A 21,211-nucleotide genomic window follows, 5' to 3' on the forward strand; every position below is an offset into this window, starting at 1 on the left:
TATCAGAATGGGTGAAATGAAAAATAGTGACAACAGCCTATGCTGACTAGGAGGGGATAAAGTAGATCACACATAGATTCCTGGTGGGAATATAAAATAGTACAGCCACTCTGGAAAACAGTCTGGCAGTTAACTAAAAAACTGAACATGTAACTAACATTCAACCCAGCAATTGCACTCCTGGGCACTGATCACTGAAAAATGAAAACTTACGTTCACACAAAAACTTATACAAGAATGTTCTAGAAGATTTGTTCGTAATAACCCCAAACTGGAAACAACCCAGATCCTTCCATGGGTGAATGGTTAAACAAATTGTGGTACATTTATACCATGGAACATTATTCAGCAATAAAAAGTAAGAACTATTGAGAGGTACAACAACTTGAATGAATCTCTAGAGAATTATGAAAAGTGAAAAATGCCAGTCCTCAAAGGTTACATACTGTATAACTACATTAACATATCATGCTTGAAATGATAAAGTTATAAAAACAGAGAACAGTTTAGGAGTTGCTATGATCAGAATGTTTGTGTTTCCTAAAATTCATATGCTGAAATCTAATCATCGATGTGATGATATTAGGAGGTGGAGCCTTTGGGAAGTGATTAGATTAGTACTCTTATAAATGAGGCTTCAGAGAGCTGACTTGGCCTTTCCACAATGTGAGGATGCGTAAGGAGGGGCCACCTATGAACCAGGAAACAGGCTCTCATAAGACAGCAGATCTGCTGATGCCTTGGTCTTGGACTTCCTAGTCTCCAGAACTTTGAGAAAAAAATTCCCAAAAATTCCCTTGGGTGGTTGTTTGTAAGCCACCCAAGTTATGGTATTTTGTTATAGCAGCCCCAACAGACTAAGGTGTTTTTTTTGTTTGTTTGTTTGTTTTTGTTTTTTTAGACAGAGTCTCACTTTGTTGCCCAGACTAGAGTGCTGTGGCGTCAGCCTAGCTCACAGCAACCTCAAACTCCTGGGCTCAAGCAATCCTTCTGCCTCAGCCTCCCAAGTAGTTGGGACTACAGGCATGCGCCACCATGCCTGGCTAATTTTCTATATATTTTTAGTTGTCCAGCTAATTCTTTCTATTTTTAGTAGAGACGGGGTCTTGCTCTTGCTCAGGCTGGTCTCGAACTCCTGAGCTCAAACGGTCCTCCTGCCTTAGCCTCCCAGAGTGCTAGGATTATAGGCGTGAGCCACCGCACCTAGCCCAAACTAAGGATTAAAGAGGGAATTAGTAGGAGGGAGGAAAGTGAGTACAATTATAAAAGGGCTACATGAGGGATCCTTTTGATGAAGGAATTGTTTTGTATCTTGATTGTATCGATGTGGATACCCTGGTTACAATACTGTACTATAGTTTTGCAAGATGTTATCATTAGTGGAAAATGGGCAAAACTTACAAGAGATCTCCCAATATTATTTCTTGCAAGTGAATCTACAATTTTCTCAGAATAAAAAGTTTAATTTAAAAAATTTGGGGGTAACCTAGATATGTCAAGAGCTTTTTAAGAAGATTGCTACTTTAACACTTGGCAGCTTCCACAGGACACGGTGTAGGATCATCTTGGTGGTCCTAGGTCCTATCATACTAGGACTAAGAAGGCTCAACTGGATGAGCTGCATGTGTCCTCACATTCTTAAAAGGCCTCAGATGGAAATGTGTGATATCATCTCCTGATGTACGCTGACAAGATCAAAGGATGGAAAACAACGATGTTATAGGAGACACAGTCAATGCTCTGTCCACATCCACTGGGGTCCCTTAAACCATTTCAGTCTACCCCTCCCCTGGCTCCTGTGTGTTTTTCTTCTAACTGCCTGTACTGTCACTCTGTTCATCCCAAGGACAGACTTAGGCTAGTAGAGCCTCTTAGGTTTCCCCAAGAGCCAGGGGTGCCTGTGAGCTTACTTCTTCCCCACCACCACCACTAGGGCAAGAGTGTGACAGCTCAGGTCCTTTGGTTCTGTCCCAATCACACACTCTAGAGTTCTTGGGGGATCAGGCTGGGGCCCACACTTCTCCTGAAATCACACCCTTGCCTGGCTTTTCCTCTTCTCTGACCATCTTCCTCAGTCCATTATTGGCTGCTTTTGAAAGTTCTTCCTTAAAAACTCATGTGCACCTGATTTTTCAGCTGGGAACCAGATCTAAGACAGATATACATCAAACAACTTTAAACATATATCCCATGACTGGACTATACTATCAAAGTATTCAAATACATGAATATTTTTAATAAATTCTGTAATTTTCTTGTGAATGGTATCATACTAGACTGTATTTTTTCAATATGCATTTAACATGTTATGTAAGCATTTAAAATATATACCAATTTTATAATATGGCTTTGGTACTTCTTTTTTAAACTACTGAGGGTTTCAAGAAGCAGAAGTGAAATGGTCTGAGCATCTCGGGGCATTTGGGTGGGTCTGTATTCCATGTGCAAATATAATTCTTGCAGCTTTGGATCTTTATCAAATGATCAATATCACTTTTGATAGATTTTACTGGTTTTCCAATTAAAAACCTTATTATGATTGAAAATCCTAAATATTAAATCCAGGCATTTGGCTCTCATATTCTTTTGACCAAAGAAGCAAAAGGCCTGCTGTCCCACATAACTTTTATCCAGCCCATCCGTTTTTTCTGGTAGGGAGAAAAGAAAGAACTGGATAGCAATAATGGGAATTGTTTATTTACTTACTTTTAAGAGAGGAATAGCATCTCATTCATATGATTTTATATTCTAAAATATTGCCCTAAAATTTTTTCAAAAAAAAACATAAGGGGCCGGGCGCGGTGGCTCACGCCTGTAATCCTAGCACTCTGGGAGGCCGAGGTGGGCGGATCGTTTGAGCTCAGGAGTTCGAGACCAGCCTGAGCAAGAGCGAGACCCCATCTCTACTAAAAATAGAAAGAAATTATATGGACAGCTAAAAATATATATATAGAAAAAATTAGCCGGGCATGGTGGTGCATGCCTGTAGTCCCAGCTACTCGGGAGGCTGAGACAGGAGGATCGCTTGAGCTCAGGAGTTTGAGGTTGCTGTGAGCTAGGCTAACGCCACGGCACTCACTCTAGCCTGGGCAACAGAGTGAGACTCTGTCTCAAAAAAAAAAAAAAAAAAAAAAAAAAAAAAAAAAAAAAAAACATAAGGAATTTTTCACACTTGCCTCAATAATATGTTGAGTTATTTAAATAGAACAAATTCGGAGCCAGCACATTTCCATAAAGTATAAGCAAATTCCAAAGGATTTACAAGTTGATTGCTTTAGTAACAGATCATTATATTTAGGGCCCACCTGGATCCAGAATGGCCTCATTTCAACCAATTACATCTGCAAAGACTCTATTTCCAAAGAAAGTCCCATTCTGAGGTTCCAGGTGGACATGAAATTTTGGGGAACAGTATTCCATCATGACCCAAGCCAGCTCAAGTCAAAAGGTATTTTTAGGTTCAGGTTTCACAGAATCCAAGGCAAAATAGAACTGTCCTGCTTTTCAAGGTACAGGAACCAGGCAAGATCCATGGCTTTCAGCAGCAGAAGTTCCTGGTCTTCAGTCTAGGCTCTACCATATATATGATACAGCTATGGAGGCAGCATATTTCCCATAAAATACAGACAAGTGTAATAAACGTCTGTTTCTCTTCTATATGGCTCCCACCTTACTTAGTTCCAGGGAGTCTTATTTCGGTTATCTAGGAAGGGAATATGATTGGCCTGGCTTGGGTCTTGTGCTACCCCTCGATTCAGTCCAGTATGGCAGGACTGGGGGTGGTAGGGTAGTGATGGTGGTGAGGTCATAATGGCTGTGAGAACGCACAAATTCTATGAGAAGGGATTGATCAGGGCTGGCATTTTGACCCACATGCCAATATTAAATGAGCTTCTAGCACAGTGCTTAGCACAAGGCAGATGTTCAAAAAATATTGTTGAATGAATGAGCTACAAACAGTGGTCCTATCTTTCTCAGTTCTTTCCAAGCACTCCTGTTTCCATCTTCCTATTCTTGTCCTGTTCTCACAAAGCCACATCCTTTGGGTAGGTAGACTCCTTGTTTGTCCTATTCCACGAGCTCCTGTTGCCCTCAGCACACGTTCACCTTTGTCTTTCTCTGCCATCCACTCCCAGAACACCTTAGTATCTGGGTTGTGGCAATTATACCTTCCTGGTTTTTCCTTACTACCTCAGACTCCAGTGTGTACTCTAGTCCAATAAGCCGCAGAACATAGAAACACAGCAGAAAAAAATCTTTAGTGTTTCTACATTTAAAATCTCTTTCACACAATCTTATTTCATTTTCCCCACAATCCTGAGAAGTAGGTCTTATCATTCCTATTTTCAGACAAGGACTTTGAGGTGTTTGAGGGTTAAATTGTTGTGGACAAAAGCTAGTAGGTAGGAGAGCTGCAAATTGAACTCAGATCTTTAAGTTCCGTGTTCCTTTGAGGATAGCACTCCGAGATGACAGAATTTTGGATAGCACTTTCGTGATGGCATTGCTTTGGCCTGATAGCTTTGACATCAAAGAGAAGGAAGGAAAAAGGAGAAATGATGGTTTAGCTCCACCTTTATACATTCTTGTTTGTAGCAGGGACCCCATCTCATCAACAACGTGACATTTTTCCTTGAAATGCCTCACCCAGCTCACAGGTGTGTCTGTTTGAAACATGCAAGGCAAACATTGAGCCAGCATTTCACAAATAATCTCCTGTCCAGCCTTCAAGATCTTTGGCAGTCTTTCTCTCTTTCCCCACACTTGTCTTTGTTACTCCAGAATGCCTCTGTCTGCTTGCATTTCTCCGGACATGTTAAGTTCATTCCTGTGCACACCATACCTTACCTCTGTAGAACGCCTTTCCTATTCTTCCAGGATTCATGCTTTTTTATGGACCATTTCCTTCCTGCTTACTTCTCCAGTCTTACTTCTAAATAATCCTTCACTTCTGCTAGTTTGGCCTTCACACTGTACTTTCATGCTGATCAACCTGGCTGTTGAGCTCTTTCCTTCTCTTCCTCCTGGAATCTTCCTTGATAGATCCTTTTTCACACGTTCACTTTCCCCAGATTTATTGCGTATTCTACCCATATTACACTAAGTAAACAATTTTGTGTGTGGAAAATTGTGTGAGGAAATTCAAGTAGTGAAAAGACATGTGGGAAGATGTGCCATCTTATAATTAAAGAAACACCAATTTAAACAAGGCGGGACCTAGCAAGCTAGGAAACGAAGCAAAACATCTAAGGGTGTTTAGGTGATGCGGAAGCAAGCCCTTTTAGAGGAGAAGAAGGGCAAATGCAGAAGCCTCTAAGGCAAGAGTTCAGTGGGGCAACTGTGGGATTCTGTGTGCTGAAGCCCGGGAGGTACGACTCACAGCTCCAGTGTCCTTCTGCACCAAAGGGGCGACGGGTGCCTGTAAGCCCGGTCCGGCTTAGTCTAAAGCCAGACGCTTCGGCGTCTCTAGGCAACCGAAAGCCCGCCCACCCCAGAGTAAACCCTTTTGTAATTGGCTCACGAATCCACCAATGGGCCCACAAGGGCAATTTCCCGCCACCTCTGGCGCCCGCTTTCAAACAGCAGTACATTTGCAACTGCAGGCGGACGTCTCAACCAAGCTTGAGGAAGGCGGAGACTTCCGCCTCCTCGCCCAGCCCCAAGCCGGCATGGCCCCGCCCACCAGGCGAGCTTCTAGCCGGCGATTGAAGGAGGCGGCTGCTCCTCAAGGGTCTCAGCTCCGCGGGTTCGGTTGTAACTAGGAAGGAGCAAGTGGATTAGATCCAGGGCAAGGGGGTTTAGTAGAAGTTGGTATTTGACCCAGGCTAGAATTTCCTCGCTGTGACAGCGTCCGTGTCCGCCGGTGAGTTCTGATTTTTGGGTGGGCTTGGGGCTGGGATTAGAGGAATTGCGAGGTCCTTGGAATCTTGGTTGAGGCTTCCCGGAGGGCTGACCTACCCACTCCCCAATCCTGCAGTGGTGGATTGCCCGCGGGTTGCGGGGCTCAGCTTTTGACTTTGAAGTGTCATCGAGACCTCTTTATTCCTCCAAGATCCTACTTAGAAGTGGCATATGGAAAGCCCTCCTCGTCTCTTCTCCAGGTTGCTGGGGTGGCCCCGAGACCCTACCGTCGGGACCCCGCCGTGGTCACCCTGGCGCCACGCCTGGCTCACAGTGGGTGCTCTGTGCACGTGTGTTGACCGAATGCAAGTGGTGCTGGCACCCAAAGCCAGCAGCCCCAGTCATCCTGGGCTCCGTGCAGCTTTGGTCTCGTGGTACCTGTTTGTTGTGCCGTGGCTAAGGCCAAACTGAGTTCCTCGGTAAGATCATTCGTTTATATATTCGTTCAGCCTATGGGTGCCTACTGTGTGTTAGGATTACTTGTTTCGTTCTCTGGGCATGTTGAATCAATTTGTCCAAAGTACTGTCATTAGCACTGATCACAGATGTTGTTATCATTTGTTTATATGTCTATTTTCTTGACCTCCATTATGTCTTGTTAAACTTTGTAATCTTGAACAGTACCTTGATAAATTGTTGAATGAAGGACTGGGCCTCCTTAGCCAGGTGTTGCAGGTCTAAACAGCCCATGCGCTCTGGCCATTTCCGTTCTAGAAGGGAAGGTAGCATGTATGCAAAACTAGAATTTCCTAACTCCCAGGACAATTCTTATACACCTCCTTTGTGGCACTTACCCTTTCTATCTTGTAGTCATGAACTTGAGTCTGATTTAAGACTAATTTCATTTCACCAATTTCATAATGGGTGACAATTTATATGCACTCCCTAGATTGGTGAATGCACTCCATTAACTAAGAGAGGCTAAAGTTGAAGCCATAAGAAAAGTGTAAGAAATACAGTCTGCAAGTGCAAAGGAGTGATTAATTCCATAGGGGAACAGGATTGGGGAGGACATCTTAAGGGAGGTGGCATTACTTGAAGTAAGGTTTCCCACAGCCTGCACATTCACCTTTTCTCAGATATGCTGAATCTCTTTGTTTCCTTAACTCTTCCATAGCTGGGAGACTCCCATTCATCAGTAATAATGTCATAATAGTAATAAAACTAAAATGTATTGATTGGTACACAGTGCTAAGCAGTTTATTATCTTGTGAATCCGCATAACCAATCTTTCAGGTACTGTTTTTACTCCCATTTCATTAACAAAGAAATAGAAACCGTTTGCTCAAGATTGTACAGTTGATCAATGAAAGAGCCAGAATTGGGCCCAGGTTGTCTGATTAGTGTGCCCTCATTCTTTTGCCACTTGCACTCATAGAGTGTCCTTTAAGGTTTATTTCTAATCTAAAGTCTTTTCTTTCTGTGAAACTTCTCTAAGCCTTCCTTTCTTCTTAGGCAAAAATAATTTACTACAGAATTTATTACAATGTATTATTGTAAGTATTAGTTTGTATCATTGTCTAAGAGACTGTGAGCTCCTGTGGCTGGTACCATATTTTAGATGCATCTAGGATGTAATCTGGCACACAATGGATGCTTGGTGAAATTTTACTGAAATAATGAATTCCTATAGGGTAACATGCATATATTGTATTCAGTCAAGAAATATTTCTTGTGTTCCTACCATGTACAAGGGGGCAGATATGTTTTAATTCTGCCTTTAGGGTGTTACAGTTTATTAGATGAGGCAAAAGCAATGTTATATTTGCTTTGTACTCTTGTCCAACTAAACACCCATTGGTCTTCTTGTTGCAAGGAGGCCAGAGAAAACATAACCAGGGACAACAAAAGAAGTGCTGGGTCAGAGTGCTGTGTGTAACAGATCTGAGAGAATAGAGAAAGGACATACTTTTTATAGTCTTATTAATGGGTTCAGAAAAAGTTATCTAGCTAGGAAGGAAGTCTTCACTAGACTATTGTATTTAAAGAAGCATACTATACGCTTATTCTGACCCTTGATTTTTTGAATGGTCAGCCCTCTGAGTCAATAAATATTGGAAACATTTTATTATTGTTACTAGTGGCATAGTATTACCAAATTAATTAAAAAACAATTTCAGTCGGGCATATGTTCATTCTCAGTATGTTAATATTGATAATTTTCAAGATGGTTTTAGCAGTTCATATTTTCACCAGCAATTCATGAGCCACACAAAATACAAAATAGCCACCACTGGGTGATAACAGTTCTTTTTTCAATCTATTGTTTGAAAATGGCATTTTGTTGTTTAGATAGCACTTCTTTGAAACTCCATGAACTTCAGCATCTTTTCAAGTTAATTGAGCATTTACATTTCTTTTTTTAATGAATTGTCATTTCAGTTGCCCATTTTTAAATTGGATTGTTTGTCTTTTTCTCATTTCTTTGTAAGAATTATATATTGGGATTTTGTCATGTGTTTTACAAAATTTTTCTCATTATGTATTATTTGATTTTTTTTTTGACTTTATTAGTGGTGTATTTTTCCATACATAATATTTGACTTGTTAATAATGTTTGCCTTATACAAATTTTATTTTCATAGTTAGGTTTTCATCAGGTTTTTTCTTTATGGCTTCAGGATTTACTATCTTGCAATTTTTTTTTAAAGCAGTCTCTTTTATTCTGAATATGAAAGTCTCTGATAGTGGTGGTAATTAATTAGTGATGATTAATAAGTTAAAGAAAAACATTAACTTTTATTTTAAATTTCATTTGAAGTACTAATTACCTTTTTTAGTATTTTTTTTTTTTTTTTTTTAACCACAGTAAGTTGATCAGATTTCCCTTTATTTCTCAAAAGGTCTCTGGTAGTACACTCTTCAGGAGGAAATTTTATTTATACCTTTTCTTTCCAGGTGGAGGAGATTTTGGTCTTTTCAGATATTTTCATATTTCTTTTTTAATGACATGGTTTGGATTTAAAATGCCATTAAACAATGTATTTCATTTTTTTACATTCTCTTCACTTAAAAATCCCTTGTAGAATTAATTATTCTCTGAGAAAAAGTGGCTCTTTATTTACAATAGCTATATTTAGCAATAGGCTCTTATAAATCTTAATGTTCTTTTTCAGTAATCAACATCAGTCGATGGCAGGTTAATGTGAAGGACTGGAAAAAAATCTCCCTCTTCTTACCTAATAAAGGAAAAATTAACCCAAATTCTATATTTTGTGTTGTATTTATAGTTACATACAAGAAGAGGTAGAGAACATGGTAAGAATTCAGAAGCAGAAAGGTTTGTTTCTTCCTAAAAAATTCAAAAATGTCTTTAAGGTCCAGCTTAATCTCATCTCTTTTAAAGAGATGGGATTTAAATGGACTAGTATTTTCATTATTTAGGTACAATGTTCTGTAGGCTATCAAGTTCACTTGCAGTAGTGAAAGAACCTAGAGACATGAGATTATGTGTTTTCCCCTCACTATTTCAGCAATGTTATAGGCTCTTTACCATATTCAGATCTTCATCTTATGCTGGTATACAAGAGGATTCTTTTAGATGGAGTTATATTTACATTTCCCAAGCTTATTTATTTTCCCCCTCAGTGAAAGAGTATGCATGTCCCTTCTGTCTTTAGCCTGGCACAAGGGTAGAAAGGAGTAGGTCTGGTCTAAGTAGCAGAGGCTGGAAGGGTTTAAGTTGATGTGAAGAGTTTGAGTTAATGTGAGTTGAAAGGGACGGGCGAGGTGTAAGGACCAGAGAGGAAAAGATTAGAAGGTGGACAGCAAATTAGAGCTTGGCCAAGAAACATAATTCAGTCTTTGAAAAACAAAAATTTGACCTATGGGGATTTTTAGCACTGAAGTTGATATCTGTGTTAATCTTTAATACCTTATTTATTCTGACTTGCACATTTTCTTTTCACATTTTCACATCTACGAGATACGCTGCATTTTAAAATTAATGATGTGTCATAATTTAATTGGCTACATCTTTTTCTGAGTGGAACAAATAGAACTGCAAAAGTCATAGAGTCAAGGCTGTCTTAGATCTGATGAAATGGAATATCTTCTGCTATGGAGCTCTTGGCTTATGTAAAAGTTTGTGGTGTAGTTCTCAACTGGTAACACAAGGGAGCTAAGTTCTTTATGGTAAAATCCACTTGAATTTCTGGGTCTCTATGCTTCTAATTCCAATTTAATGACATTTTAGAGCCTAAAATGTGTAGTGAATGAGTTGTGGCTCAAGCCCACATCCAAGTGCATTTCACTGGCATGGACAACAGTGGACTGAATGGAGGGCAGTGTTAGGCCAGGTAATTGATGACACCTACCTATTTTTTTTTTTTTTTTGGTCAGGATTGTTCAGAGCTTTGAAGTTCTAGGGGGGTTCTGTGTAGTGTCAGGATCCCTAAGTATAATTTAACTCAGCAGCTGCCTTTTTGACTGTAAGTAGTTGAAAACCCATTTCCTGCTGCTGCGTCTGCCACAGCAGTGCCTGCTCCCCCAGGAACTCTGGCTGTTGCTTTTGGAATTGGAACTCCTCAGTGGTGTAGCTTCACAGCCTTCACTTCTGTTTTTCTTGAGTGTTTTGCCAGAACCTGATTTTATCAAGTTTAAGGGCAGGACATTTAACACTTATATTTTTGTTGTGTGCTCTATGGAGTTTACCAGCTTGTAAATGTTTTCTGGGTTAGCAATCATTAACTCAGGATTTAGGAGCCCTCTTTTTGGAAAGCATGAAGTTTGGATTTGTGATATTCAAAGAAGCAAATTATAGAGAATACTACCTGTGCCATGTTTAATACATCAAATTTGAAATTTTGTTTGAGCTTATTCTTAAGATTTTTATATTTGGCACATTTCTAGTTTATTATTATTACCATCTTTTTTTTTGTGGGCAAAAATCTTACTGTTTTGAATTATACTTTACAGACCAGTAGAAAAGTCTGTTCATAGTTTTATTACCTATTTGCATTTTTTCTTTTCTTTTCTTTTTTTTTTTTTTTTTGAGACAGGGCCTTGCTCTGTCATCTGGACTAGAGTGCAGGGGTGTTATCATAGCTCACAGCAACCTCAAACTCCTGGGCTCAAGCGATTCTCCCGCCTTAGCCTCCTGAGTACCCTAGTAGCTGGGCCTACGGTTGTGCACCACCATACCTGGCTAATTTTTTTCTTTTTTTGTAGAGACGGGGGCTCACTCTTGCTCAGGCTGGTCTCAAACTCTTGGCTTCAAGCAATCCTCCCGCCTCGGCCTCCCAGAGTGCTAGGATTACAGGCCTGTGCCACTGTGCCCTGCCTTGCATTTTTTCTTTTCTATGAATTGCTATCATATGGCTATTTTCTATTAGTCACAATTAATTTGTATTTTTCATACATGAATTCTGAAACTCATAACTTGTTGTCGTCTTTTGACTTTGTGTATGGCATCTCTTATGTAGTTTGTTCTGGGGAGATTTTATGGGATATTTAGAAACCAAACATCTTCCTCTTCCCACAGGAGGACCATGTCATTAGACTTTGGCAGTGTGGCACTATCAACACAAAATGAAGATGAAGAATATGACAAAGAAGACTATGAAAGGGAGAAAGAGGTATGTCACTCAGAAAAAGACCCTGAAAACTCAATTCTTAACAACTTTTATTTCCTGATCAAAATTATATCATCTTGTGCCATTTTGAAGGGATTTATAATACTTTTTTTTCCTTTTTTAAAAAACAAAACAACCCTAAAGCCTGATCAATATTTGGACTTGTAAAAGGTGGATGAGTGGAATGCTTTCTTTTTTGAGACAACAAAACACAACTGTGAATGATGTCATCAGATAAATGGTTAAATTTTTAAAGACCTTTTCATTTAGGAGGTAATAGTTGGCTTTAGAAGCAGAAGCCTAGTTTCTAGGTGCTTGGAACATTGCTGTGAACAAGTCTGACAGGGCTCTTTGCTTCAGGTAGTTTACATCCTAGTGGAGGCAGGTAGTAAATAAGTAAATGAGTAAATAAAGTAATTTGATAATTTATCACGGATAAATGATAGGGAAACAAACTAGGGTGATATGAAAGCAATTGGTAGGGGACTGCAGTAGATAGAGTGGTGAGTGAAGGTCTCTTGGAGGAGGCAACGTTTAGGCAGAGACTTGACTGAAGAAACTGGCCTTGCAGCAGCCTGAGGAAGAGCTTTCTAGGCCACGTTACCAATGAGTGTAAAGGTGGGAAGTCAGGAAGAAACCCCATGTATCTGTGGAACAGCCAGAAGGCCATGGCATTGGGAATACGTGAGCCAGCGGTGAGTGGTGGATGGAGGGTGAAGACCTGGGCTGGGGCCAGATCATGGTAAGTCATGACGAGATGTTTGTGTTTTATTTTAAGAGCAATCGGAAGCCAGTGGAAGAATTTAAGTGGTTAAGGATGATATCCGATTATGTTTTTGAAAGACCTTTTGGAAGGCTGGGTGTTGAATAGATTATAGCAGGAGAGGAGTAAAAGAAGTAGATCACAGTATTTACACATAAAGTGTTTAGCAACATTCTTGACACACAGGAATGGTTCGGCAAATGCTGGCAATAGTAACAGCAGTAGTAGTGTTATTGGTGGAAGTCAATTTACTTGTTATGATTGTTTTTAGTTTGAGTCAGGTTTCTTTTTTTTTTTTTTTTTTTTTTTTTTTTATTTAAAAAATTTTTTTTTTTGAGACAGAGTCTCACTTTGTTGCCCAGGCTAGAGTGAGTGCCGTGGCGTCAGCCTAGCTCACAGCAACCTCAAACTCCTGGGCTCAAGCGATCCTCCTGCCTCAGCCTCCCGAGTAGCTGGGACTACAGGCATGCGCCACTATGCCTGGCTAATTTTTCTATATATATATTTTTAGTTGTCCATATAATTTCTTTCTATTTTTAGTAGAGACGGGGTCTCGATCTTGCTCAGGCTGGTCTCGAACTCCTGACCTCGAGCGATCCACCCGCCTCGGCCTCCCAGAGTGCTAGGATTACAGGCGTGAGCCACCGCGCCCGGCCGAGTCAGGTTTCTTGGTTGATTATGATAAGATGCTTCTTTTGTCCTGAGACAATTTTTGATAGCATCCATTTCCTCCTATGTAAAGTAATCCTTATTAATAGTTGCTGTGGACCATTAGTATTAACAGGAAGAAAGGAATAGGACCAATTGACCATCGCTCACGTGGTTGGTGATAGAATTACGGTAGAGATAGAAAACTGGCAGCTTGCTGGATTTTGTCCATAGACATGTATTGTTTGGTTGCACAGTGCTTTTTAAAATTGATCTATATTTAAAGATTGGAAAATTTCATGGAGTACTCGAGAGTTCCTGGCTTGTCTTAAAACATCCAAAGCCCTGGCCACACCTGGCCTGTGTTTGCACATGGCAGCGGGTGGGCTGGAGCTGAGCAGTGACTCTCCTTTCCCAGCTGGCCGTGGTCCCCACTTCTCACACAGACATGGGCTTATGCGTTCAGGCCTGCTTGCTTTGCTCTTGTAAATTCTCGGCCAGGTCCCCGAGGGCATTTGAGTTTGTGACCCTGGTGAGAGTTTCTGGAGTTTGGCAGGGTCCCTCACAACAATTGTCGTGGCAAGGATGGGGATGAGGATTTTCTGTTACTTTTTGAACCTGCAACATGAGGTTTTCATGACTGTGATGGCTTGGATAGTTGGCTGGGATTTAGCTACTGGGATTCTTGAGAGGGTCCGGTTAAGTAATCACTACTGTAAAGAAGAAAAAATATTTTGACAGATGATTTTTCATTGGAAAAGATTATTAGAGAGATGCATAATGTATTAGAGCTTACTGCCAGTGTATTGTGTGGTGAAAATTTTAAAGGGGCTATTAATTAAGGAGGCGATTAATTCTAGATAATATAGAAAATAGCCATTGGGATCACCTCTGATAGATTGTTTGCTGGAGTAGGGAATTTCCAGAGGAAAAAAAGAGTTCTTAAAAGATGAAGTATCTAAAAATGAGTATTTCTAGCAGAGAGGAAGAAAAGAATATATAGCTAATTTGACGCTAACATGATGATTATAGTTATATGAAGAAACAGCATGTTAATAAATGTTTTTACTTTTTTTATTTTTTTCTGGAATTCTAAAATTTTTCCTGAATGTTTTTACTTAAAAAAAATTGCTGCAGGCTGGGCATGGTGGCTCACGCCTGTAATCCTAGCACTCTGGGAGGCCGAGGTGGGCAGATCGTTTGAGCTCAGGAGTTCGAGACCAGCCTGAGCAAGAGCGAGACCCCATCTCTACTAAAAATAGAAAGAAATTATATGGACAGCTAAAAATATATATAGAAAAAATTAGCCGGGCATGGTGGTGCATGCCTGTAGTCCCAGCTACTCGGGAGGCTGAGACAGGAGGATCGCTTGAGCTCAGGAGTTTGAGGTTGCTGTGAGCTAGGCTGACGCCACGGCACTCACTCTAGCCTGGGCAACAGAGTGAGACTCTGTCTCAAAAAAAAAAAAAAAAAAATTGCTGCAGGGGAAAAAGTGAGATTAGAGGCTGGAGAGTTTCAGATTTTCAGTAATAAAATTCAGAATTATTGATAAAAATTCACCTGTATGTATACTTTGTCACTGCAAGTTAAAATAACAAATTGGCTGATCAAACCCAAGCTTGCTTGCATACCCAGAAGGCTTTTCAACCCTCTCGGTCTTTATGACTCTACAGTAGCAGAATAGTTCCCAGCCTTAAGAGATTAAAGAAAAGAGCTTCCTGACAACCTGGCTGGTAGCTTTGGGCTTGTGGCTGGGTTATAACTGTTAGCAGTGGGCTAACGCATATTGTTTTCTCTACTTAGTGAATCACTTTGTGTTCAATTATGTAAGAGAAATGCCTTTATTCCCAGTACCAAGTATACCACATGGGACTCATAGTCTGCCCTCTAAGGGTTTGTGAGAGCCTCTCTCTGTAAATGGTAGCATAATCTTGATTTTGACCTTCTAATGTGAATGGCCAGTTGCTAATGCAACATGCTTTGCCAAACTGTTTAATTTTGTTGCTTTGATGCTAGTTGGGATTTTGTCCACATTTGCCCATATCTCTGTGAATAAGGCATAGTCGAACTCCAACCTCTGTACCATCCTAATTAATAGCCTTACAATTATTTCCATTTCTATTCCTTCCATTGTTTGCATTGAAGATCAAATGGAGAAAGTGTATTTAATCTTTAGAAAAGGAAAGGATTTAGTAAATAGGTGATTGAATATTTAGAGAACATTTAGACCAGTGGAATCTCAAGCCACACACCACCATGAATAGATCCATATTTTGGAAAAAAAACAGCCTTCAAGAATTTTGCATAAAAGCAAGGCATTGTAATCATTTCTAAATTGCTGCAACTCTTAGTGGTACATTAGTGAAAGCTGGGCCACTGTGGGCCAACATGGCAGAGAGGTGCTTAACCCACAGTTTCTCACAGTGTTCCAAATGAAACTCCATCTCTTACATAGTTGACAGAGCAGATTAGGGTGTGAGTGAATGAGGGTGATGGCACCATGGAGATATGGTATCATTTCAATTACCAGTCACGTATTACATTCCTCACAACTTACCGGAACATACTACTTTCTTGCTGTACCACTTCAGAGCTGCTGATATATTTGTCCTTCTTGATATTAAGTCGACCTCATCCAAAGCAAACTTTTACTTATAAAGCGAGACCAGAAAAAAAATGCAAAAGCTCTTTTATTAACTCATTCATAATATAACAATGTGACTTTGTAAAATGCGTTTAACATAAAGTCACTATACTTTGTGATTTCATAGTTAGATATTACAGAGATATAGTTGTTGTTCTCTTGGTCATAGGAGTTGTTGTTATAAGCTCCTAAGTTATTGGGAAAGCCATAACTTAAGGTAGATTGTCATTTGGGAATCTCAAAGTCTGTGGAATGTATATATACTTTATTCAGTTTCACCAGATGTAGCTTCATGATTATTGCTTGGTTCTAGGTAGTAAAATTATCTATGTATGTATGTATTTATTCTGAAGCTGGTGATTTGTGGCAGAAATACTTGCTAAACTGTGATATCAGGATAATATTTACTGATGATAGTTCACTTAGTGATGATGTATTTGAAATGATCTTATGTAGAATGGTGGGTGGTTTAAGTAGCAGATGGCAGACAGAAACTTGCACCTGGCAATATGGATTTCGGTTCCTCTTGGTTTTTATATTGGTACTTCTCTAATAGAATAATAAAGCTCCACTGAGCTTGGAATCATGTATTTTAGAGGCAGGGTTTCCATTGCATAGCCTTTCTTCCACTTTCTACCTTGTTTGATGTAATTATAGAAGCATTTTGATATTTTGTGTCCACTAGAGGGAGTTGTAAAGCTAGTATTTGTTTACATTTAGTGTGCATGCATGAAAGCATTATTTAGTAGTTCGTATTTTTAAACATCAGAATCTTTTCAGAAATGTACTTAATGAGGTAACCTGTTCAAAGGGAATATGACTGTTAGCTATTCCACTTGCTGCTTGTCTCTTGGGAGAAGAGTATGGTTTGTAATTTGATGACTTTTGCTTTCATGAATATGAGGGGATTATGGGCTTAGAATACAGTCTGTTTAGTTAATTTAAGTTGAAAATCCTAACAAAAGGTTTACATGTTCTCTGTTTTACATTATCCCTGAACATAGGCTTTTTGGGTGTTCTCCATGAGTTAGTTGTAAAGTGTTTGTTGACAAAGTTCTTTGAGTAAAATGCCCTCTTTTTTTTTTTCTTGTGAAGAAAGAAACGTGAAGTAGAAAGGGAGAGGAGTTTATAGAATGATTTGGATTTTATTTCAATCGAAGCCTTAACAATGGCAAATTATCTTTTTTCTAGGGAAGATATCTCTTAAATTTTTAAACTCAGTTGATACATAATAATATCCTACTGAAAAGATTGCTACTTGTAACCAAAAAGCAGTCTGATGAATCTGAAATTAATGAGTGAGATTAAATCTTGTCATTTATTAAGGATTGTTATCTCTGTCTGTGAATCTCTATTTGGAAGTTGGGTGGATCTTTAATGAGGAAAATTTATAGTTTCTAAAATTTTCTATTTGGTAACATGCATAAATAGATACGGCAATTTTGTGTTTTATGGCACACGATTCAATGAAAGAAAAGCAAAATCTATTTGACAGTGTATATGAGGAGAGTACACATTGATCCTGGGAAATGGAAACGTTGTGGGTGGGATTTTGTCCCTGAGTGGTCTTAATTAGGAGGACTTCATTTCATTTAGCTTTTCTTTGCTCTGAAAATTATAGAAGCCAAGGAATATGACCCAGCTATGCCAAAGAACTTGATGGAGAAATTTTTTGAAGGTGAATGAAACTATTTAAAAATGTTAGCGCATATATATTATTAAAATATCTTATGAGACTCTAAATACTACAGGAATGATTTTGCTAGTTAGTAAGTTTGCCTCTGGATCCAGAAGCATTTTGATTAGCTGATTGCCTATGCTCAAATTAATTTTCCTTCATGGATGCCAATTTTGTTAATTTTGTCGTGTCACAAAGAAAGCTACGATAACTGCTTAATCATTGTATAGCTTTTTCTGTTTTTGTGAGGGGGAAAAAAAATGTACTGTTCAGATGTCCCTGTCACGGTTCCTCTGAATTATAAGGCTATGTACTTGAACCTTACTGAAGGTTTAGAAAAAAATATTCTTTCTATTCAGGAATCTCTACTTGATGTAAGTATAGAAGATTTATTTTGTTGTTATTTTTCCCTGTGTAACATGTGGGGGTAGTCTTTTTCCTTAAAGTAGTGGTACATAATTATAGACAAAACAGGCTGGACTACTTTTAAAAGACCTCATATATGTCATTTTTTTTTTTCTAGTGCATTTTGTGTCTTTGTGGAATTACTTTGCTATCTTTCACTTGAGGCAGGTAGTATACTAATATGTTGATGTGTTCTGTTTTTAGTGTGTTTCTTTTGTGTTTCTTGTTTATATCTTTGGGTCAACTCTGACTATGGCTAATTCTCAAAATACTTTTCAAGCACCCTGCATGTGCAGGTAGGCAGTAAATCAAGGTCTTGGTTGTTAATTTTAGCAGCAAACAGATTTAGAGATGAAAATAACTTTTCATTGGAGAGAATATCTTTCTCTTGTTTCATCTTTAAAGAACCAAATGGATGGGGAAAACCTTAAAAAAATAAAAAAAAACCATGTTGTGAATATCAGAAATCTATGTGGAGTGAAGAAGTGTCCCCCCTTCCCACCTCACTCCATTCCCTTTCACAAATTTTAACAATTTGGGGTATTCCTTTCAGACCTTCCGTAGAATATGTTCATTTAACTTTTACCATATGTATTTTGTTTAAGAATTTTTTTTTATTCTTAACATAATACTTGGATATGTTTTATAGGTATATTCCATTTCTTTTATACTAATGATAGAGAAAGTGGGGGGAGGGGAAAAAACCCTGCCGTAGACCAAGAAGCATCTCTTTTTTTCCTCCTGGGTTTTACAGGGTATTTAACATGTTTAAAATTCACTTGTTGCATAATTTTATGGGTTTGATAATTGGACTTTGGAGGAACTTAGTCAACTTGTTAATTAAGCTGGTGCTTAGTTTCTTAAAGAGAATTCATTATTATAAGCAGTCCCCTACAAGCTATTCAGTAACATATTTAATCTTTTGATTGTTACAAATTTGAAGACACTTTATGAGATTTGAAGAAAGACAATTGCAGATATTGAAATTTAACAAATTAGACTATTCATCTTTTTATCACAGTTTATCTTGAAACTTGAATGAATTTTGTCTGTCTAGTTTATATAGGCAGAATGCTAAAATTGTGATGTTTCTAGAAAAAATAGGAGAGCGAAGTCAAATTTTTAATGTCAGGTTTAGTGTTATGCTTTTGAGTGTGCTATCTGTAGAAAACTGAATCTTCCAACTCTCCTTTTACTCAAATGTTTTGTAAGAGCAGAGTATTGTATGTCTTTTCATCATTGGAATTAGAAGGCTGTCTACTAATTAAGTCTCTCCCCAAGAGGTTTCAGAGCTTTTCAGAGCTTTTCAGGGCTTCTAGGCCACCTGTTGCTGCTGCTGTTCTCATCACCTGGGCGGAGTGCATCTGGCCACTCAGATTCCCTGGGGGGATGTCTGATTGTCAAGTCCTGAAGGTCTGATTACTGGAAAAACAGGATTCTGAGACTCAGTCTGCCCTGTGATAACATAATACAATGATTACACCGTTATTGTGACTTGCTGTGTTTCCATAAAAAAGTTTTTCAATTCTGTTGTATGTATATTTAAATCTGAGACCTTTGTAGAAAAAAAAATAAAGCCTTCTGATATAAACCCTGACATTATGCATTCCCCTTTCCCCAAGTGAAATGATGAACATAATTTGTGTGGAATTTAAGAAATTAATTAAAGGAGGAATGAGGAAATTCTTTGACTTCTACAGTCAAAAATTACTCATTCCAAGGCAGTTTTGGTTTGGCATCTTGTATTGAAGTCAGTGCGACATTAATGCAGACTTTTCTGACTCAGTTGCAGCAGTTACTCACAGACCTTCCTCATGATATGCTGGATGATGACCTTTCCTCCCCTGAGCTTCACTATTCGGACTGCAGTGAGGATGACACAGAGGGAGAGTAAGGACCGGAAATCACTTTCACTTGTGTATTGCAAGTCTATAAGTCTTTTTCTTTTGATTCTCTACAGATAATAATAATGTACATGATTATACAACTGTAGACTGATTCTTAAAATTTTGAGTGAAGGATGGAGGGAAAACATGTTAAAGTCTTGGGATTGTTTGTGTTATCTATGTCCAAGTAAGTGATAGTCTTTAAATCTAAAGTATTGATTTTTCTCAAGACCACATCATGCTGAGCAATTGGAGATGAACTGGAATGAGCATCAAGTGCTGCCCAAATCTCAAAGTATAAATGTAAGTTGTAAGTGTCTGGTGTGATCATGTCTTGGATGAGGGTGGGAATAGATCTTAGTGCTTTTGTTTTACTCTTGTTATCTGACAGGACTATAATGAACTTCAGAGTTTATATGTTGGAGAAAAACGTGGTAATGGCTGGGAAGAAAATCGAAGTGAAACTGAAGACCGACACCCTGGGTACCATCCTGAAGAAGGTGGAGACGAAGGCGGAAGTGGCTATAGTCCTCCAAGTAAATGTGAACAGACTGATTTATATCACCTTCCTGAAAACTTTCGACCATATAACAGTGGTCAGAAGCAGGAATTTAATAACCAGCCAACCAATGTAATTAAATTTTCAGATCCCCAAAGGAACCATTTTCAGGTATTATAAGAACTTGACTTTCAAGAATTTGTGTATATGTGCACAGGCATCTGCATGATGTCTGTGTGTGTTTAAGAATTGTATGTAAGTGCAGTGGCAAGATGATTTATTTTAACTACACCAATTTATGAGGGGGCACTTATTCAGGTTCATGGTGAATTAGTCATGCTGTTTTCTGTTTATAACCTAATACAATCATGATCGTAAGTCAGAAGTTTAAAAGAGAGGCTCTTTGGAAACAGCTATTTAAACATTAAGAATTAAGTCTGCCAAAGATTAACTTTCCTCATTTAGTGGAGCCTCTGGCTTCTCCCGCTTCACTCTGCTTCAGGTATCTTCATAGAGTTTTTAAAGCAGTAATTCTGTGTAGATGACAGAATTGTTTCCTCAATTTTCTTGCTTACCAGTTATAACAAATTTTAGGTTAAACATTTCAAAGCTGATATCTGTTTTGTATGATGATATGAAAGTAGACAGAATGAATATTAAGGAAAAAAAGCACCTTGTTTTTTCCGGTGGGAGAGTTTAATGAAGTAAGACCTCAGGACATAGTTAGTTGTTTCTCAGAATTTCTCAATGACAACAAATGTCTCATTTCACCAATAGCTATTCTGTGTCACCCAATGATGGGATTTTTTTGGTCCTTCTAAGGTGGTTATTTTCTCTTAATTCTATCTCTGTAGAATGTTCTTCATTCCACATGTTCTTGTTGTTGAACATTTGCATTTTCATGTTCCCAAGGTGTTGGCATCATCTAAATCATTTGTTATAAAATATTTATATACAGTCTCATTGGAATTCTTGAGCTTTATTTATGAAATTGGCTTCATTATGTGCTCAAAAGTGCAGTTAAGGTGTTTGTAAATTATATATTGCAGACTTCTAATTAATGGTATTAAATAACAATAAGTACTATTTTTGAGCAGATATATGTGTAAAAATTGTAATTATACCATTATTAAGTTCTGTAACACAAAATTAAGGTATTTCATTCAGATAATTTTAAGAAAAGGCCAAATCCTAATTGGCACTTTCATTTGTCA

At 38.5% G+C, this 21,211-nt stretch overlaps 1 protein-coding gene across 2 annotated transcripts in view; it reads left to right on the forward strand.

Moving 5' to 3' along the window:
• Positions 1-11,390: 11,390 nt before the first annotated feature.
• The window catches only part of CEP152 (centrosomal protein 152), a 68,658-nt gene continuing 58,837 nt past the window's right edge, over positions 11,391-21,211 (forward strand). For both annotated transcript variants that reach the window (XM_069460212.1, XM_069460221.1), the window contains exons 1-4: positions 11,391-11,477; positions 19,399-19,502; positions 19,729-19,801; positions 19,890-20,168. In XM_069460212.1, coding sequence (XP_069316313.1) covers positions 11,391-11,477; positions 19,399-19,502; positions 19,729-19,801; positions 19,890-20,168 — 543 coding nt within the window. The remainder of the gene's footprint in view (positions 11,478-19,398; positions 19,503-19,728; positions 19,802-19,889; positions 20,169-21,211) is intronic.

Source organism: Eulemur rufifrons, chromosome 2 (genome assembly GCF_041146395.1).
Source record: "Eulemur rufifrons isolate Redbay chromosome 2, OSU_ERuf_1, whole genome shotgun sequence".
NCBI classification, from domain to species: Eukaryota; Metazoa; Chordata; class Mammalia; order Primates; family Lemuridae; genus Eulemur; species Eulemur rufifrons.